General features: G+C 36.4%; 1 protein-coding gene across 1 annotated transcript in view; it reads left to right on the top strand.

Moving 5' to 3' along the window:
* Window positions 1–21,474, top strand: part of ZNF407 (zinc finger protein 407) — a 335,692-nt gene that overhangs the window by 23,168 nt on the left and 291,050 nt on the right. Inside the window, exons 2-3 of the mRNA XM_059481372.1 lie at window positions 3,863–8,692; window positions 14,590–14,704. Coding sequence (XP_059337355.1) covers window positions 3,907–8,692; window positions 14,590–14,704 — 4,901 coding nt within the window. The 5' untranslated portion in view covers window positions 3,863–3,906. The remainder of the gene's footprint in view (window positions 1–3,862; window positions 8,693–14,589; window positions 14,705–21,474) is intronic.

Here is a 21,474-nt window from a genome sequence, read left to right as displayed (position 1 = left end):
CAAGAGCTGATCTTCCCCATTCATACTGCTGTACAAGTTTGGCAGCATTACATTGCTATCAAAAGGCTTACTCAATCACACTAACAAGTAGGAGTTAGATTTAAGCATATGCTTAGGGTGCCATGGCTTCAGAGGGTTACTTGTTACATGTAGAGGGTGTTCTTTGATTAGGTTAATAAAATTCCCGATGCTAATTTGCTTGTGATGATGATCCTTGTGCCAGACTAATGTTTGATCCAAGATTAATTTTCCAAAAAGAAACCCATTTGACTTTGTGCGGTCACTGGGACTGTCCAGACTTGGAGTGCTGTTGATGCCTTCTCCAATGCACTGATTCTTCTATATTACATACCAAATGCAGGATAGCCCTTAATTAGTGTGGTGGCTTTGTTGAGAGCAGAAGTGAATTGGTTTAGGTCGACAGAGGATTAGCATCACTCACTTTATGATCAGCTTGTGCTTCACCATTGTCCTAGTACCTGGTGACAAGTCTGGGAGAGAGCTTTTGGGGGAGAAGCTTACAGCCGAGGAAGTGCTACAGGCTCTTTTTGTCTAGAGGCAGCTAGTGGTGTGCTGAATGCCAGAGGAGTGACAGCCATTCCTGCAATATATCCATGCAGGAAGGAGCCCACAGCTGCATTTGGGTGTGGGGCACTAGTCTGCCATCAGGGAGCTGAGCTGTGTGCTACTGAAATTGTGTTAGAGGCATGGCAGTGTGATCTGAGCAAGGCTGTAGCAGGAAGGAACAGAGACTTGGTCCAGTGCTCCAGATCTTGTGTGCGATGTGGAGAACTGAGCAGAACTCAACAAATTGCTGGTCATGGTACCAGCAAAAAGTAGTGATAGGAGCCATTAAGTGCCTATCAGAAGATGCACTCTTGTCCTACAGGCAGCTTTAAGAGCGACCTAAAAGAAATTGGAGGCTATTTAATTCCTTAGATTAATTAATATTTTAGAGAAACAGCAGCAACTGCCTCATAGTTGTTTTCTTTTATAGGGAATACTTTCTGGATTTTGGTTTCATGCAGGTGCAGACTCCCATGTAGTGATATTTATATATAACAGATTATATGGGAGTGGAATGGAGGCAAATGTAACTTTGGGAAGGGTGTGCAGGGGTAGACTATTTTCATGGAAACTTTGATGTGTGGTAGTGATGAAGTTGGTAAATGTGTATCATTACCATACCTTGCCACAGGTGGCCTGCTGTGCAGCTGGAGAGAAATTGCCTTGATAATGGTTACTGGTTGTGGGGGTAGATGTGAGGCTGTTGACCTCATTAGAACTGCCTCTAACTGGAACAAACAGAGTGCAGTCCCACTCTGCATGCTAGAAGTTTGTCATGAAATGACGGCAGAGATAAGGAGTTAGGCAAGAAGTCTGGGGTGTAAGGCATCTTAGCATATTTGTATTACACATGTGATTATTTTAATTTCATACTGAGGTTATTGGTAGCACCCATGAGGTTTATGTTTTGTATTTTTCACTTTTCTAACAGCTAGTTTGTAGTTCTTACTACAAACAGCTTACTAAGATAAAATAAAGGAAACACATTTTTTTTCCTAAGTACTAGAAAAAACCATAACTGGTGCAGTTGAGTGGGAGAGAAGGTTGGACACCAGAACTGGGATTGCAATCTGGGCACAGAGCAGGATAAAGTTCTGTTGGAGAGTTACTGAGCAAATGCTGAGAAATGAGAATAAAACTGTAGAGACTGTGTGCAGATTATCAAACATCTCTTTTAGGTGAGCGAGTGGCCAGTGGAGGTGAGCTGAATTTCTGGGGGAGTGCCAGAAAAGGCAACCCTTTTGTTGATGGAGAAAATTCTAATTATCCCAGTACAACTTTTGACAGTGGAAATGTTCAATGCCAGTATTAGCTCACTGCTGGAGAAGTTTTCTGGTAAATCTAATGGTTTGAGAGGAAGTGTCCTATAAAGAAGATGGAGAATTGGTTTGAGATTGCAAATGGTTTTGTACAGCAAAGGAGAAACTGCTGCTCTTCCCCAGGCCATTCCCACAATTGGTGCTCTTCCCACAATTGGTGGTGGGCTGGGAACCGGCTGTGGAGGTGCAGGAAGGCAAAGGACCCACGGTCACTTGTTTAAGGATGGACTTGTGACACTTGTCACTGAAGTAACTTGATATTTTGCATTATATAAATAAAGCTGTACTGCAGTTAAACCACATAATTTTAATTTGATATTTTTCTTCTGTATCCCAAACAGATATAACCTATGCTTGTAACCTTTTCTGGGTAAGCTTGCACTTGAAAGGTTTCATCTGGCCCTGCTATTAATTGCTGTAGTGTTTTTGAACATACTAACAGTGTGCTGACTTATACCAGCTGAGAATATAGCCCTGTTTTCCTTCTGACAAATTGTGATAAGTTTCCATCATGGTTTTGTGAAGAAACAAAAACAGTAGTGCATAAGAATCAGAAAGCCATATTTAGGGGACAATACTATGATCCTCCAAAGGGCTGTTGTGATCTAGAAGTGGTTATTCTCTTGTTATTTAGGTATAACTAGCTTGGTATAGGTTTGGTCAGTGCTTCAGCTCAACGAAAGACCTACAGTTGAAAAACTGTTCAATGTATGAGACTAATGTGCACTCAATTCCCTAGGGGCTTTCCACAAATTATTCTTAAGAAGAAAACATTTTTTTACTTCCATGGGTAATAAGTCCAACTGATTTGAATTTATTTTCTGAGTTTAATACTTTCCTACTTTGTTCTCAAATTTAAGCATAATTATTTTTTTACCATGTACTTGAATAGCTTTTTGTACCCTACGTTATCTGTATTAACATTGCAATTACTTAATCTTGTCAGGAAGTACTTACAATTGTGGTCATGGCCTCATTCAATGGGTAACTGAACAAAAAAATGAATACTTGGATCTGCAGCAAATTGATGTTTAAATCATAGTGTAAAGCACATAGATAAACATTTAGTATTTAATCATCTGTTAAAATGAAATGCATTTTCAATTCTCAGTTGCTTCATATCAAAATGAAAAGGTAATAAATGTCAAGATTTGATTTCCCATCCCCATCCCTCTTATAAACTGTGTTGGTAGCATCAGTTTTCTAGTGGCGGCATCTTCTTGGGAGCAAAAGGGTCACACTGGGCAGTTGATCAAAAGCTTCTGGTAACTGGATTTGAATGGTTAAAGTTTGTGCTGGATCTCAAAGGGGCTGCCCTTCTCTGCATTTTTATTTCATGACTTTCTGTTTCTCCTCCCTCCTCCCCAATTAGGAAACAATGTTTTAGAGGATATTTAAGGAATGATGGGAAGCTATACTTGCAGCATATTCTTTTAGAACATGGTTCTATTTGTGTTTTTCCTCTTTCTCTTTAGCAGGTAATCTAAGCAGAGGAAGAAAAGCAAGCTGCATACTTAAAATATTTAACATTTATGCTGGCTTTGTTTTGCTTGTTGTTGCTGTCATGATTATTTCACCTGGGAACGTTTAAATTTGGGAAGCTGATTTTCTAGTTCAGGAAAAGTAAAATATTCTATGACCAGTTCCCTGAAAGCCATTAGTATTTTCTGTCCCAAATATACTTCCAGAAACAAAGGTCATGTTTGTCTGCCCAAGTCTAAAGCATGTAGAAGATTACTCGATTACATAAAAACTATGGGATCTAAGTGTTTGCTCACATGGTGGTCATTACAGTGAAAGCTCTGTAACTAGAAGGTGCTGTAGATACCATGGTGAAACCGTTGTCTCATATCTTTCATTGTGTCTTTCTTCCTGCCATGATTTAAATTTTCTATATTGCGTGGGGTTTTTAAAATTTGATTATTTTAACCTTTAAGTTTGCATAAAAGACTAACAGTAACTCTTTTGTTTTGTAGGTGCTAAACCAAATGATCTTTAATTGGTAATATCACTGTTAAGAATGGATGGGGAGGAAAATAAGAAGAGGGATGATGTTGATGAGAATTTACAAGTTGAGTTGACAGAAGAATCCCCAAGAAATACTTCAGAAGAAAATGCTGGATGTGACTCTTCATCTCAACAGGAAACAAGGCTTACATCAGATGAAGTGTTCAGGGACCTTGAAAAGAAAGAAAAAGAGAATGGCACAAACAAAACAGCACTTTCAGAATCAACCAGTCTGGATGTTGTTGAAGCAGAGAAACCTGAAAATGTCTCCAGGAAAAGAAAGCTGAGTTCTTCAGAAGACATGAAAGATACTGGAAGGAAATTGCAAAAAGTTTTAGCTGGAGAATCATGTGGTACAATACCTGGAACTGTAAAAGAGGAAGGAGTCACCAGTGGTCCTGATAGTGACATATTTAATACAGATATCCTGTGCCTACGATATGATTTCAGATGTGCTGCTGATGATGCCATATTGAAAATTCAAAAGGAAAATAAACATTCACAAGACGTGTCAGCTGCTGTTTCTGATAAATTATATTCTTCAGAAGGAACCAGTGTTGTCTGTACAGGTGGAAACATAGACAAGCACCCTAAAGCCCAAATGAGTGATCAGTGTTTACCTTCCTGCTCTGATAAGGAAAAACATAAACAAGAAAGCCTCTCTAAACCATCTAAAGAGCAAACACATCCTCACTGTGGTTGCATAGGTGAGTGTAGTTCAACGTCACATATGCATGTTAAGCGAGATCGTGAGAAATCCAAGATATTTTCTTGTGATCTTTGTGGTTTTCAGAGTGCTGAAGAGAGTCTCCTAAATTCTCATTTCCTTGGCAAGACTCACCTTCGACGCCAAAATCTTGCTGCACGGGGAGGATTTGTACAGATATTGACAAAAAAATCCTTTAAAAACCAACAATCTACTGCAACCAAAGAGAGGAATGTCAGGGCAAAACCTGGGACCAATAAATTAAGGGCAAGAACTGCTGATGCAAAAGAATTAAGTATTTGCAGTGCACTGAAAGGCTCAAAAGTAAGCTTATCTAAACAAAATGATGGCAGCGAACTTGTTGAAATGATACCATCTTCAAATACTCCCACTGAAAAAACAGATACTATGACAGAAGAAACATCTCTTTCTTCTGGTACAAAAGGAAATTATAAAGTTCAAACTGAAAAACTAGGAATACTGGGACCATCAGAAAATATTTTGCAGAAAACAGAATCGCTTCCAACTACCAAAAAGCTACTTAACAGTTTACACAGGACAAGGAGATTTGATCAACTGAAACACAAAAGAAATGTTTTCTTGTTAAGGTCTTCATTTGGACAGAGTAGGTCATCTAGATTAAAAAGGCAGGTTAGAAGAAGATACAGATTGTTGGGGAATAGTAAGAGACCCAAATCTGAAACTCGGAGAGCACATGAAAAGCCTATCTCCAGCACACAGCTTAAACATGGTGAATCAAGCCCTGTGTCTCATACAGAATTAGAAACAGATGCTGAAAGTAATTGCAATACTGCTGCAGAAATACAAGATCTTACTGAATGTAAGCCAAATACCCCTTCTTCTAGCACTGCAGGTGCTAAAGATTCTGAAGTTAAACTTATTGCTGATGATGGTGCTCTTCACACTTGCCTGGATTGTGGTCATGTTTTTCATGACCGAGAAAGTTTGGAAACTCATATTGCAGAGCTTCATACAAAAAGGATCCAGTTTCATAGTCAGATGTGTAGCTATTCCTCTGGAGTCAGGGAAGATGTGAAGCAACACTGTCAGGAGAGTAAACACCAGATGGGTGGTTGTAGCTTTAATTGTCAGCTCTGTTCATTTACCAGCTTGAATGTGGACAGCCTTCAAAGCCACATGAGTGAAGTGCACAAAATGTCCCACAGTTGTCCAGCTTGCGTTCTTTTTTTTCAATTGGAAGAAGAGCTGATAAATCATCAAAAAAATGAGAAACACGGTGGTTCATTATTTCAGCAAGCTACTCCATTGAGTAACAGTGATCATACCTTGCAAGTGGTACCTTACAATGACTCAGTATCGAACAATAGCCAAAGACTTGCAAAGGAAATGGAAGTGTCAATGCAAGCAAAAATTCCAGACTCTTCCTTCATAAATCATAGAAATGAACTAAAGCATTCTGTTCTGAATAAAACCCAATTTCAATGTAAAAAGTGTTTTTATAAGACGAGATCTTCCACAGTTCTTACAAGGCACATAAAACTCCGACATGCACAAGAGTATCACTTCCTTTGCAAAGCATGTAATCTCTACTCACTGAGTAAGGAAGGAATGGAGAAACATATCAAAAGAAGCAAGCATCTTGAAAATGCCAGGAAAAACAACATTGGACTACGTTTTGAAGAATGTATTGTAAAGGTTTGCGTTGGTGTTGGCGGTATTAAATCAGTGGTGGATACTTCCATTGCTGGGAGTGGAAGTACAGAGTTGGATAAAGAAATTACAGATGTTTCATCCTCTTCTGTGGAAGACTTATCGAGAAATAAGGAATTTGTTCTACTTGAGCAAAGAATTGGTGAAAATGAATTGGTTTTAGCTGATGCATCCCGAGGAGGGAAGCCTAAAGGTACTATTTCTAGGACATGTACCCATTGTGGCCTTTTGGCCTCCAGTGTTACGAATTTGACTGTTCACATCAGGCGAAAGCACAGTCATCAGTACAGCTATTTGTGTAAGGTTTGCAATTACTACACTGTCACCAAAGGAGATATGGAACGTCACTGTGCAACCAAAAAACACAAAAGCCGTGTTGAAATAGAAGGATGTGGAAAACAGAACTCTGAGATCATTGTTAGCCCTGAAGGAGGTAATTTTGAATCCATGAGCAAGAAGATTAACAGCTCCATGACTGCCTTGCCTGAACATGTTGAGGATGGTGGCCAGTCAGATTTGGAAAATTCTGTCTTAGACAATCAGGAAGTTGAGCGAGGAGATGTTGAGTTAAAAGCCACAAGTGCCAGTAAGCTGCCAGATATTCAGCCTGGAAGGAATCCATTGAATATAAACCAACATGTGTTGCTGGAACCAGCAAGGGTTGCTCAAGACTGTGACCCAAGCTTCCAGAGGAGAGCCATGGGTGCAAACGACAACAAGTGTGTACACTGCAGCTTCATTGCTCATTCTGCTGCTTCTTTAGAGCTGCACGTGAAGCGAAAACATACAAAACAATTTGAATTCTACTGCATGGCTTGTGACTACTATGCTGTTACTCGCAGAGAGATGATAAGGCATGCAGCAACAGAGAAACACAAAATTAGAAGAGAATCTTATGTTTGTTCTTCTTCTGGGGAGGAAGCAAATGCAGCAAATACCACTAATGAAGGCGCTGCTTTGCCTCAAGAGGAGCACCACCACAGTGCAGGAGAATCAAAATTTAATTTAGATGAAACAAAGTGTGCCAGTGATGCATCAGAAGGTGATCATATGAATAAAAGCTTTACTGAGTGTACTGCCTTAAATAAAAATACATCTCCAGGAATTTCTAAAGATGTCAATTCCCAAGATGCAGTAGGACATGAACTTGATAAGGAGTCTGCAAATGGAGGAGAAAACCCTTATTGTGAAGGATTCCAGCAAACTCCTCAGAAAGATAAAGTTGTTGAACTTGTCAAGGAAGTATCAGTTAAAGAAACAGGTACATGTGAAGTGCAGAAGAGTAAGCATGGTCAGGAGCTGCTCAACTCAGATGATTATTGCACTGCAGAAAATCAAAATAGATCAAGCCACACAAACTGCAACTCAGAAAAAGGTGTGGAGAGCTTGGAAGAAAGTAGTGAAAACCCAGAAGCAGAATGTAGAGACAAAGACAGTCTCACAAAAAAATCACTGAAGAAAAATATCCCACTTATGCTAAGTCTTCCAGAAACAAGTAGTGCAGTAGAGCAATCAAATTTTACTGGAAACACTGGAGAAGCAGTACAAAATAGACATAGTTTAGATGGTGACAGAAGTTTCAGAGAGGATCCTACTGGGGAGGAGGAAGAAGCCCTTATGGAAGCACAACGTGAAGCTGAAGTAACTATAAATAACAATGTTTGGGAGGCAGATGGCTCAACAGCTGAGGGCACGCAAGAAAGTAGTAATGAGGCTTTAGGAACAGTTATCAGTGCTGATGATAAAGGAAAGGCAACGCAAAATGCTGGCAAGTTTGATTCTTCTATAGTGAGGTTAAAAAGTCATCAAGATGGGGAGGCCACTGACCATTCTGCAGAAGGACAGATGTCAGGGGCAGTGAAAGCTAGTGAGCTCACAGTGACAGCAGACACTTCAACAAGTGGTGGGAAAAAGAAGAAGTCAGAAGGAATTTCCCTTGGGGAATCGACACGTATTCGCTGCGATGACTGTGGTTTTCTAGCAGATGGTTTGAGCGGACTAAATGTTCACATAGCCATGAAACATCCTTCAAAAGAAAAGCATTTTCATTGCTTACTCTGTGGAAAATCATTTTACACAGAAAGCAACCTTCACCAGCACTTGGCCAGTGCTGGGCACATGCGAAATGAGCAGGCGAGCGTGGAGGAGCTGCCCGAAGGAGGTGCAACCTTTAAGTGTTTGAAGTGCACGGAGCCATTCGATTCCGAGCAAAGCTTGTTTCTCCACATCAAAGAGCAACATGAAGAGCTGCTGCGGGAAGTCAATAAATACATTGTTGAAGACACTGAGCAGATAAACAGGGAGAGGGAAGAGAACCAAGGCAATGTCTGCAAGTATTGTGGGAAGATGTGTAGAAGTAGCAATTCCATGGCCTTCCTAGCTCACATCCGTACCCACACAGGTATGGAAACACTGTCATTGCAATTGGTCTCTTTCAAACAGTGAATTATACCATTGGTCTTTTTCTGCTTGTTAAGCCCTTTTATATTTCTTAGGAACTGGCATTTTTATCGCCTGATAAGCCCCTGATGAAATTCAAAGTTATCTAAAAGGGTATGAAAATACAGTGATCAAAGGGCAGAAAATGTAAGAACATTTCAAGTACAGCCACCCTTCTGCTTTTTGTTTCATATAGAGAGATTTTCTTCCTTTTAATCTAAATTGTAACCATTCATTGGTTCTTATATAATGAAGCAGTGGTGGTTTGAGAGATTAGTTAGCTGTTCTTTCTAACTTTCTCTTCTGTGCAATTGTTTAGTATCCAAATAGTTTATTTCATTTCAATCAAGTGATACTTTCAGCATTTCAGCATTACATATTACTTCAGAATAGATATTTGATATTACATCACTCCTAAATAAATACCAATAAGAAACAACAAGAGGTTTTGGTAGAAATAAGTTATAGCGGTTGGAATTGGTCAGCCTTTTTGGAAGGTGGTATGCAGTGCTGATGTGTTGCACAGGGGTGTAGCATCTGATTTAGTTTCTGTGCTGATCACACTTTAAATTCATTTTTATGTTTAATTTTAAGTGGAAAATTTAAAAACATTTCTGTAGAAAAATGCATAAGCTGCAGTTCTAAATTTATGTAAAAATTCACTGCGATGTTTCTATAAACCTGCCATACATTCTTTATTTTAAATAGACAGCTTTTCTAAATCACTGAGCTCTGCTTAGACAAGTGGTGTCTCCATGGTTGAATTTATGAGTGGATTTGAATAATAAATTCACATTTCAATGAACATATTTTCATTAAAACTGTAAGGTTTATTTTACTGTACTTTTAAATAATGGCTTATTATGGAAGCTATAGTTTAAATTCATGCAGTATTTGAAACTTAGTGCATGGTTACAAGGAAGAGAACAAAAAGGTAACAAAAAGAAGCATAAAAGAATGGTAATTCCTGGCATAATCCTAAAATAGTTTTGTAAGTTTTTTTTATGAAAAGGCAAGGGCGTGACTGGACAACAAATCCTAAAAATTAATCTTGGGGAACAGAGACATTGTATTTCAAACCTTTCAAAGTATTTTACTGTAACTGCTGCATTCATGTATACCAATAACTCACATACTTAATACTTTCAGCATTACTTCTGTCCTGTCAATAGCGTAGTTATCTGTATTGCTTCTGCTAATATCCAACTTGGAATGCAGTGTTAAGTCTTCAGAGGGATGCTCATGTTCACATGGTCAGAACAGCTGTATAAGCCCTTAATATGCCCTCTTACGGCAGATAAAACTGAATAAAACTAAGGGGGAGGATGCTAATGGAGCTCTCTTTAGAATTCTTTATGCAACTGTCTGGTCAAGACATGTTGCTTATAATTGATGTGTCCATTACTTGAATTCTCTTGTAATTATAGTCAATAAGTCTTGTAAATGTGTTAAAGCTCACTAAAAGCATACAAATTCAAGAACAGAGTAAGGCTAATAATTTAAAATAATCAATGTAGGCATTTCAGCACTTAATTTCCCTTGTGTGTTGATAGCTGATCATTCTTAATCCATTAAGATTTATTTAGTCGTTTACAATGCAAAATAGGTTTGCACTGGTCACTTGTGCCATTTGAAAATGTCCACCAGGTTAAGTGCAGAATGTAGTCCATTAGTCTTCCTTGACTATATGTATTAATTGCATTTAAAATCAAGTTAATGTGGATGTGAAAGTGAGGTAACTATCAATATATGACAAAGCAACCCTACTTACATAAGTTACATCATTGATTGTAACATTTAGTAAAAGTTAGTGTACTTTTTACCATCTTGTGTGTAGGTCTTATCATGGAGTATATTTTTACTGTGCTTTTGGATAGCACTAAATATGCAAAGCAAAGTGAAAGAATACATTTAATTTTGCAAGTCATTTTTTGTTGCAGAAGTATAGAAGGGTTACAGAACAGAGTTTTATCTGTCCTCTTTCTCATTGCAACTTTAAATGAAATGGTTTTCTTATGCTTTGCTTATTCACATAAATAGTAGTGTGGAGACTTTTATTAATACTTAATGGCAAGAAGGCTTTCTCTTCCAATCTGTATTTTCCTGTTTGTGGTTCTCTTCTTATAGAACCTTTTCTTCCCAACTGTATCACAGTGGATGCAGTTTAATAACAAACAAATATGTTTAGGTGATTGGCAGCAGTGGCAGAAGGTAATGACCTGCTGCACCAACTGTGTGTAACATTGGTGAGGCAAAGTCCACCATTTCTAGTTTCTGACCTATCCCAGGGTAACAACAGGTGCATAAAAGCACAGCCACACATTTTCCCATTTATTATTCTGATTATATGCTTTTAAAAAAGTCTTTCATTAGCATCTGGATGTGCATAAATAGGTTTATATACATGTGTATGTATGTGTAACCATCACCAACTCCTTTCCTTTTTTTTAATTGAGCAATCAGTGATGATTTGAGGTGGTGGAGGGAAGGGAAGGGAAAGTTGCATAAAGATACAACTAATAATTTCCATTAATAGAAAAATACTGTTTCAAAATACCATTTAATAATGTAGGAGATTTTCACATTGCAAATGAAAGGAAAGCATTGCTGTAGAGGACCTAGCAAGTAAATCCATCACATGTTGACAAGTGAAAATGAGGAAGTGTAAAGAAAAATAAAAGGAGTAGTAGAGGTGGAAGACTTTTTAGTTTGCAATTGATGCAGGTCCCATAAACTTAATTAACAATCAACATCTGAGGAAAAATCACCTGCAACTGCATCATCTATGTTTCTTTTCTCATCAGATTTCTCAGTTAGTGGCAGTTGTGCACAATGCAAATATGCTGTATTACTCCCCATGTCCTAATCCTAGGAGGAAATGGGATGATGACATTTCGTGTGGTTCTGCTCCCTTTGTATTGGGCCTGAGCTAAGAGCACAGCAATGCCTGCAGGTGCAGGTCGTGTTGCCTTTGGCAGGCCTAAAGCTGCAACAGTGAATTTTTTCTTAAAGCTTTGGGTCTTTATTGTCCTAATGTAAAGCAAGGATTATGGACTCAGTTCTTTTTTTATGAAACAGTAGAATGGTTTTTGTCTGTCGGACCTGAACTCTTAAATTTAGTCTTATTTTCAGTTTGTTGTGGTGGTGTTAGTTTTTGTTTGTTTTGTTGTTATTGTTCTGTTTTGTTTTTGTATATTGTTGGTTGGTTTGTGTTCCCCCAATTGTTAAGAGCCTTATTGTTTCCTGCTACCATCAGAAAATGTACATTTGTTTTCCATGCCATAACTCGTGGGTAAAGTAGTTTGGTGCATGTTTTGGATTTTTTTGGCTATTTTTTTGAATAATTTGGTTGGAAAGATGATATAGTGAAAGCAGTGACATTTTCCTCTTTTTTTTCTGAGAACTTAAAGCCGAATGTGAATCCAGTAGTATCACAGTTTAAAACAGCGTAAGAGAAGCATTGAAGTTGGTGATAAATATGGCTAAGAAATGGTTAAATGTTTTACATTGCTTCAGACAGCTTTATGACAAATACAATTTTTTTTTACCATTAATTTAAACCACAGTCTAGTGTCTTTATTTTTAGTATAAAATTTTGGGTTGTTCCATCCAAGAACGTACTGGAACAAATTTGGCACCAGCAACCTGAAAGGGAGATACGCTGCTTTTGTTTCAGGTGATAAGTACCGACTGGAGCCTGCCAGCACTTGAATTTTCATGGAGTTTAAATGGAGATGTTAACAGATATTCTGCTCTGGATCTGAGAAAAAAAATAATCAAAAGCCCTCAAGGCCTCAGTGATTTTTGGATGAGAGCAGTCAACAGAATAATACATTTCTGTATTGTCAGCACACTGTAGTCACGATTGGTCTGAACTCGAGTTCTTCACAAAGGAGTCATGTAAATGGAAAACAGCAAAGGTCTTGTATGGAAGCCCTGTGGGACACCTGCAGCAACAGAATGAGGAACGAATTTACAATTTAATCAGTAGGAGAGAAACTAAGGGAACATAGGATAGAATCCACATGGTATTAGAATTCTGTGAGAAAAAAGATCAGTATAAACACCACTTGGTTTAAAGAAAAATCATCTTCACCTGTGACCTTGTTGTTGTTAATTGTCCAGCTAAAGATCACAAGTTAAAGCATCAACTTTTAGTGGTCTTTTAATGCAAAGATAAGGTTTTATTTTTTATTTGCCCTGGTCTCTTTGTAGAATGCAATGTTGATTTGAAATGTCACCAAATTAATGATTAATTCAGTTTTATCAGGATCATTTAAATAAACTGGGGTTTTTTTCAGTGTGATGGATAGAATGTGATTGCTGTGAGCTGCAGTCTGAACCTGCTTTTGACATTTAAACATATAAAGCTGACTAGATATAACCATTGAGGTGCTAAATATATTTTACATCTACTTCCAACAGTAGAAATGGAAGTATTAAGAGATCTGGCTTCATTGTCATTGAACTGTGAAATATTCAACCTTGTCTGCCTGTGCTTAGTACTGTTGACTTTTTTATTTCAGTTAGAAGATTAAAATTAAATGCTTCATTTTTCGTTAGCTTTTGAGAATTAAATTGAAATTTAAGACTCTAAATTTTTTTACTAAGATCCTCAATTTCACCAGTAGATTCTTGGAGGATGTTCTATTTTCAAGGGCAAAGTAAAAAGGTTCATTTATCAAGTATGATATAGTGCAACATTTTTCTTATCAGAGCTCTTTATGTATATTTATTAAAGATCACATATTTCATATTATGCTTAACTGTATTGGAACAAGTACTTCACAAAACATATACTAAACATAATATGGAGACTCTTTGACCATATTGTACTTACTTTTAACTGCAATTCTCTGATTTTGATTTATTGATTTAAGGATTTAGTGGTCAGAAAATGGGAAGGTGCTTCTAGAATGATGTTGCTGCGTAATAACCTGGGGACTGACATGTGCCAAATTTAACTACGGCAGTAAAAAAGACAGTTTTTCCATCTTGAGAGATGATCACTGTTAATTAAGATAGACAAATGGATAGACAAATAATTTCACTTTTTGCTGAACTGATGTGGTACAAGAAATAGGTTGATACTTTTTCCTTGGAGAAATAATTTCAGAGTTCTTTGGTCTGCAGCAGACATTTAATATTAAAGTTTGTTCTTGAAATAAATAATAGCCAAAATGTCAATACTTCTGGTTTGCAGAATAATCATAAATTCTTGACCATAAAACAGTCATAAAGGCATAATATTTTATCCACTGTATATTCATACATTGCATGCCATTACAATAGCTAGGTGATGAATCATTTGCTGTGTGTGACAGAACAAATCTGAAATACCAATGCTAATGTGAAATCTATTCAAAGTTGGAAGACTTGTAATATTATTTTACTTTAAAAATATTTGCTAAAAAAAAAAGAGGATGTTTTGCAGTTTAAACTGATACCAGTCCACTTTAAGACCATTACCTGAGTTTCAGCATCTGGCCATTGGGAAGGACATAGAACAACTTTTGCCATCTTTTTGAAACCTCATCTACCTATAGTATTTTCTGCTCATTTTAATGTATTTTGTGGATTTTAATGACAAGAAAAAGACCAGATTTAAAGTTAAGAGGGTATTTTCTGTGATCTTGAACTTGAGGAAACTTTAATGAGTAATGTATAGAATATACTGTCTGTGTCCTGGGAGTTATAAATTTATGTACAAGACACTTTTTTATTAGGCAAAAGTCTCAAACAGGTTAAATGTGGGATAGGTTTTCAAAAGGTTATTTTTCCTCAGGAATTTTTATTTCTTTAACCATGGGTGATATTTTATTCTAATTCAACTCATATCTTATGCTAAATTTTACTTAGGATCAAAGCCATTCAAGTGCAAGATATGCCACTTTGCAACAGCTCAGCTTGGAGATGCCAGAAACCATGTCAAGAGGCACCTTGGGATGAGGGAATACAAGTGTCATGTCTGTGGGTGAGTAAATTGAAACAGTCTCCACCATGGTTAACCAGGAGAAGAGCACAGAATATGCATTGTTTCAGAATTGAAAACTGTGATGTGAGCAAGAGTGGCTAAAATTATGCATGCATATCCTCCTTTCCATTGTTATGGTAAATTCCTTAAATACAGTTATGACATTCTTTTCCCACTTCTAATCCTGCACTGAAGATGAGCAATTTTATGGGCTACAAGGTCAATTTGAACCTGTAATCTGTAAATTGACTAAATTATAGGATGTTCATTCACATTGCCAGGGAGAACTGTAAATTCCATTTAAAGACATAAAAAATATATAATATAGACTTTACTGTGTGGGGTTTTTTCTTTTGCTATACTGTTATAATTTTAGTACCATTAACAGATTTCGGGACTCCATTAGGGTTTTCATTCTTTATGAAAACAAAACAGAAGACAGATTTTTCAAACAAACGGATCTAAAATATTGCAGGCATAAGACTTTTAAAATAAATTGAAGTCTTTTATGTGTTCTTGTGTTCCTGTTTGTTACCCAAAAAAATCTTGTTTTTCTTCTAACAATCGTTACTTCCTTAGAAGGATCGTTCATAATGTTTAATTGTCCTTCAAATGTGTTGCATTTAATAGGAGGCATTGAGACTCCTTAATGCAAAACTAATTAATTTAGCAGAAATGTTTAAAAGGTTTTAAAATGCCATGGCATATATGGTACATCATAGGACATTCAAAGTTGGATTTTAATACCCTAGTTCTGATTAAAAATATATTTTAATGTTATTATGCTGAAGAAATTAACTAATATATGCATCATATAAAAACATTTTACGCAAACCTATGTAACCTGCTATAGCAGTCTTATGGCTAATGTGTAGAAGAGCGCGGGTTCAATTAGATGGTGCTGTGCACACATGCATGGTGTGGTGTGATGTTGGGGATAATATTCAGCAGGAGGAGGTTTTTCAGCCTTAGTGTACCAATCTGCTGCAGGACAAAGTGAGTTGCACATTTTAGAGGACAAGTGAATCTTCAGCTGAAGATGCAGCCGAGTGATTTTCACTGATTCATCTCTCTGTTTTTCTAATAATTTTGCATGTGGCATTGTGAGATGCTTTGGATGAGTTTACTCACTTACGAAAATTAATTGCTGACCTCTTGAAATAAGAAATAAAAATGTATGAGCCTAATTCTTAAGTCCACTATATATCAGTAGTAGGATAACTTGTGCTACTCCTTATTTTGAAGCATAGTTAAAATGAATGTTGTAGGGTATTTTATATTGTTTAAAAATCTTATTTGCTGTCTCTGCTGTATCAATTGCCAAGAATTTGGCATGGAAGATAGTTAAAAACTACAGATCCACAGAAGTGTTTGGCAAAGGCTAAACTCTCTTCCTTAGAAGTTGTCCTTGACATTGGTTGTTTGTTCAATTGCCTTTTAACTTAAACTGAAAAATCATAATATTTTTTTAAATATTTCATAGTGAGAGGAAAAGTAAAAAAAAAATCAAACCAGCAAATACAGTATCTTTTACAAAAAAAGAATAGAATGAAAATTATTAAGATTTGGCATAGTGCCTCATTTTTTCAAAAACTCATTCTATCACTTCAGGATTGACATGTCTGACAGAACCTGTCTCAGAAATTGCACAACTCTCGGCTGGGATTCACAATAGTTATGGAAGAGAGAGAGCAAAAGATGTATGAATGATTTAAACTTTGGATTGAAATGGTAGTCACTTTCCTAAGCTGATTGCTTTCTCTATGTTGCTGACATGTCATACCTGGTAGCCAGGCAGGTACTTATTTTCCATTTTTGTGTATTGTTAATTTGCATCAACAACATGGAGCTGTGCTATTTAGATATGGCAAAACAATCAGTAAGAGACATACACCACAATACCCCATGCTTGCAAAAATCTTATTTATATCCGTGTTTAAATAATCATCACATTTCACTTAATGTGCACCAAAAATGTATTTTAACAATCATATACTAGCACTGATTTATTTGGAAAAGCCATTTTTGCACTGTAGCTAACAGTCCTGAAGAATTGATTGGGATGTGAAGAAGGAATGAGCAGAGCAGTTTGAGCCATAGTCCATATAATGAATATACCATCTTATGTGTGGAAGAGGAGAAAAAAGTGTTAATAACCTGTGCTGTATTTGTGCTCTTTTAATTGAAAGGACTGGGTAGCTTGTTGGTTAAAAAAATAAAGTAGCAACATAAAAAAGGATAAAATTGCTAGGATTGGCTATCGGATTAGTGGCACTATAGAGCATTGGTACATTAACACCACTGACAATGTCAATTCATTATCATTGATGGCTAAATAATCTTAGAAATGCTCAGTGGACCTATTAGTTCCTGAACATAAGCAGCTCATGCTGCATTTCTTCATTAGCTTTAATTGCTATAAATTTTACCTTTTTAAAAATCATGCTTTAAAAGGTGAAGTGATCTTTCAGGAACATTAACTCTGTAATTTTGTCACAAACAGAAGGTCCTGCACTATGTTTTCTTTTCTACAGTAGTTAATATTCTATCCTCTGACTTTTAGATTCTCAGTAATAAGCCCTCTGCTAGTTGTGAGGATAAATTGTGTTTCAAAAGCTTTTGAATCTGCTTGGGCACTTTTTAAAGGTGAAATGTCAGTGCAACATCATGGTGTGGTCTCAAAATACCACGTTTTTTTAAGACAAATTATTTCAAAATTTTGATCTTAAAAAAAAGGCAAAAGAAAAAAAAAGCAAAAAGTGTATTTTTGGTGTTGTTTTAGGAAGGTTTTGCTGCGTCTCAATTTTCCAAATGATCCTCATATTTACATGCTAGAAAGTACACAATATATAATTCAGCTAGTTGTTGAAAAAGGCAGTAATTTTGCTGTGTTGTTTTATTTTTTTTTAATTGAAGTTCAGGGTTTGTTTTTCTTCAGCTGCATAGCAGAAACTACGTGACACAGAAATTGGACACCGCTAATGTTTTAACATTTGGAATAAACCGTCTGCTACTCATTGCCTTATCGCAGATGTGTGTTAATTGTTTTCTTTTCCATACCCATGGCTGTAAAATATATCCCATTATTTCAGGGGAAATGTCTATTTTCTGTGTGACTTTCTCTCATTTTTGAAGGTCTGACTCTGAAATTGGCTGATATTCTAGGTTAGGCGAACAAATCTTGGTTGCCCAGCATTTAAAATTTTTGTTTCATTTGCCTGCTGAAATGCTGTGAGAGGCTTATCATGCACTTTTCAAATTTTATCCCTTAGGTAGGATATGAAAAATGCATTGTTCTTCAATTGAGATTTTGAACAGAATTTATAGGCAATGTTTGATTTAAAAATATGTTTATTATTCCTTTGCCTTTTTCTTGCCTTTGCTTTTAGAAACAGAAATTTGGGGTATGTAGTTACATGTTTCAAGTAAGAGTGGCTGCTTCCTTCTTTTTTTTTTCTCTCTCCTTTATGACCACTTAAAAATCGATTGAAGAAGATGAGTATAAGGTAGGTTTGGATTGTTAGGAAAATGTTCAATATTTAAAATGTGCACGTAAACATTTTTTGCTACATTCCTACAGTTTGAAAGGCCAATTTTAGCAATGCCTTTTTTATGTTTATTACACATATAGTATTTTAATGTATAGTAGTCAAGTGTTTTGAGAACAAAAGTAAGCCTTTTTAGACACAAAGAAATTTGGAGAGGGGTCAAAAAGATGATTTTTCCCCTGTATTTTGCTGGAGTAGTTATGTCTTGAAGTTTTTTGATGTGGTGTTTTGGTTTTTTGTTGTTTGTTTTTGTTGTTTTGCTTGTTTGGGGTATTTTGCTTTGTTTTGGTCTTTTGTTGGCTGGAGGTATTAATCTGTATTTAGTTCCTGCTCCTTAATTCTCTATTTGCTTTGAAACTCTTTTTCTCAATTAATTCTGGAGATAACGTAGGATGTTCTGATAAATATTTTGCTAAATTCACTTATTTCTTAAAGCCTCAAATAAATAAGATTTGGGGACAGTTATAATCTCCCAAGCATGGAAATAACCTCACTTCTGCTTCTGTTGTTAATATTAGGAGTCATTCAGAGATTTGTATAACATTCAGTATTTTAATGACACTGGTTGCTTGGAGAATGTCTAACAAAGCTACTCACCTATATTGAGCATAGTGACTAATAGATCTTTGTTCTTGATAGATAAGGATGTGCTTTGACCAGCTGCATAAAAAAAAAAAAAAAAGGCTCCACTCCTGTTTGTTGTTTCTGAAAAATCTTCTAGATTTTCAGATTTTTTTAACTGATTACTATTAATACAGGCTACTTTTAGTGAAAAGCTGCTCTTAAGATTGCCTTTAGCAAGCAAAAAAGACTTATTCGTAAATTTATTGGTAGGAGCAGGAAAAACATTATCTTTTCAAGGATGCCTTAACGTACTGTAATGTAAATTAATTATTTATACTTGTGCAGTTTGGTAAATCTTAAACAGAAAGTTGCTACTCTAGTAAAACTATTTTTGTGTGGTATTACCTAGTTTTTGTGCATTAGAAGGGATCTCTGTGTAGATGATTATAATGTCACTTTCTGACCTTTGCAGCTTGAATAATTGTAAATCATTGCTTCATAACGTGTCAGAGAATGTCTGTACTAGGGAATTAAATGGCAGAATATAATAGACCAAATTATTGCCTGTCATGTTTTCAACAACACAGTTAGTATTTGAGTTACACTTAATCATTACGTGCATTAGCAACTTCATTGGAATCCAGCTTCAGGCTGAGCATGAAATACATTACATTATTTAAACCTCTAATGGTAGAAGTCATTTATTTGTGTTGAAGTGTACAACATGCAGAGTTTCATAAAGCAAGGAACACTTGAGAGCTTAATTTATCCAAATCAAAGTCTAAATGCAGATAAACACAAGTGGCAAAAATTAGTAATTTTTATAGTCTGGAAATATTTAAAAATACATGGTTGTGGGTAATTGTAGGCAGCAGGAATAAATTAAAATCACTATTTTTAGTCAGCTCTGAGAATTAAAACTTTTATATCTAAATAATCAAATGCATCATGAAATTGCATTTTTGAACGAACAATTAATTATACACATCATGTCTACAGATGTGTCCAAACAAAAAATATATGTTTGGTGCAGCTGTTTAGATCAGAGATAATTGCACGTGAAGTGACTGTTCCAGATCCAGCTATTCTTAGTTTCTCTATCTGCATTTTGCCATTTGGTCCTATCATATACTTGTGTCCACATTTACTTTAGTAAAGAAAAATGAGGTGAACCTACATAACAGCTTTCCAAACTTGCATATGGTTTAAAAAAAATTAACAAGAAAATGATAGAAAAATATATGAAATTAAGTAACATATGTGTTATGTGATCTTGCCATTTTTTGTTCAGCTGTCTTATAATTTTGTTAGATTTGCCAACCTGACCTTCGGTACCTAGTCCCTCTTTTTACTATTTAAGAAAACTCCTTGAAGTGGAAACAATTTACTTTTGTTCAGAAAAGCTCCCAGCACCTTTAAACAACTGGTACAGATCCCAGGATGTGTTGTGCAAGACTGTCCTGGCCTGGAAGTCTGCCATGGAGTTTGCTGGAACTGGCTGGTAGGAGACTTCTGTACAGGCAGTAGAAGGACTCTTCTGTTTGAGACTGCTGTTAACAATTGACACAGAACAATCAAGACCAGCTTTCCCCTTTAATAAAATGTGGTTTTAGCAATTTGTATGATAAATGGGATTATAATAATGATGTGCTTGTGCTTGCTGAAGAGACAAGGTATATAAGGGGCATACTTACATTGTGTGTTGTGTTTGGAGATAGAAAGAGCTGAGAAGAGTCCAGTTGAATGCACTTCCAAATGACAGCTATTGAGGTGCACAGAGGTGTGGCACCTGTAACTGCTGCTTTTACAGCCAGGCATTTTTAATATTTTACTTTATTGTAGATTGCTTTAATGTCCAAGACATATTTACTTCTACTGAGCCATAGGCACCTCGCTCTGAACACATCCTCTGGCCATGCAGGGTGGGTTTGAGCCGTTTCTGAGGATGCAGGCACTGTGACTAATGGGAAATAGTCTGATGGTGCAAACATTGGTGTTTAACACTTAGTGCTAAGGCAAGCAGCAGTCCTAAAGTTCAGTATCCCAACTGAAAAAGGGACTTCTGTTCTTATCATTATGGTTTAGAAGGATTGGCCCAAAGTTGGGAAAGATACTGTTAAAAAATACCATCAGCTGGCTGAATGAGGTGGCAAAAAGTTAACTTTGTTTTGGTGGCCATGAGAAGAAGGGGGACAGGAGCTGTTGGTGTGAGTAGTTGGTAGTGACAGGGAGAGAGGTTTGCTTGCTTAAAATTGTGGTTGGGTTGTTTTGTCAGTAGGCAGAAGTAGCATGGTTTGGATTTATATCCAGAATTTAGAAAGCTTTTATTTGTTTCAGTTTTTGTTTTAATCCTTTGTGTGTAGGAATTGCATCAAGCTCCTAATTCAGCCATGATTTTCCTTGCTGCTTTTAGCAACTTTACTTTGAAATTTAGAGGGAAAAATAATTGACCCTAATCTTAATCAATGAATGTTTCTTCCCTAGTACTAGAGAGTTTGGTAAACAAATCGGGATGTTACCCAAAAAGGGGCAAAATAGATTCTGATTTATGTTTTATACCTTGAACTGTAAGTTGTTGGAATGCCCTCAGTTTTAAGCAAAATGAATCTATATGACTTGACTGACAAATCAATCTCTTGAGGCATCTTGGATTTTTAT

Source organism: Ammospiza nelsoni, chromosome 1 (assembly GCF_027579445.1).
Source record: "Ammospiza nelsoni isolate bAmmNel1 chromosome 1, bAmmNel1.pri, whole genome shotgun sequence".
Taxonomy (NCBI): domain Eukaryota; kingdom Metazoa; phylum Chordata; class Aves; order Passeriformes; family Passerellidae; genus Ammospiza; species Ammospiza nelsoni.
Note: the sequence above shows the minus strand (reverse complement) of the source record. Positions and strands in the feature narration are given on the sequence as shown.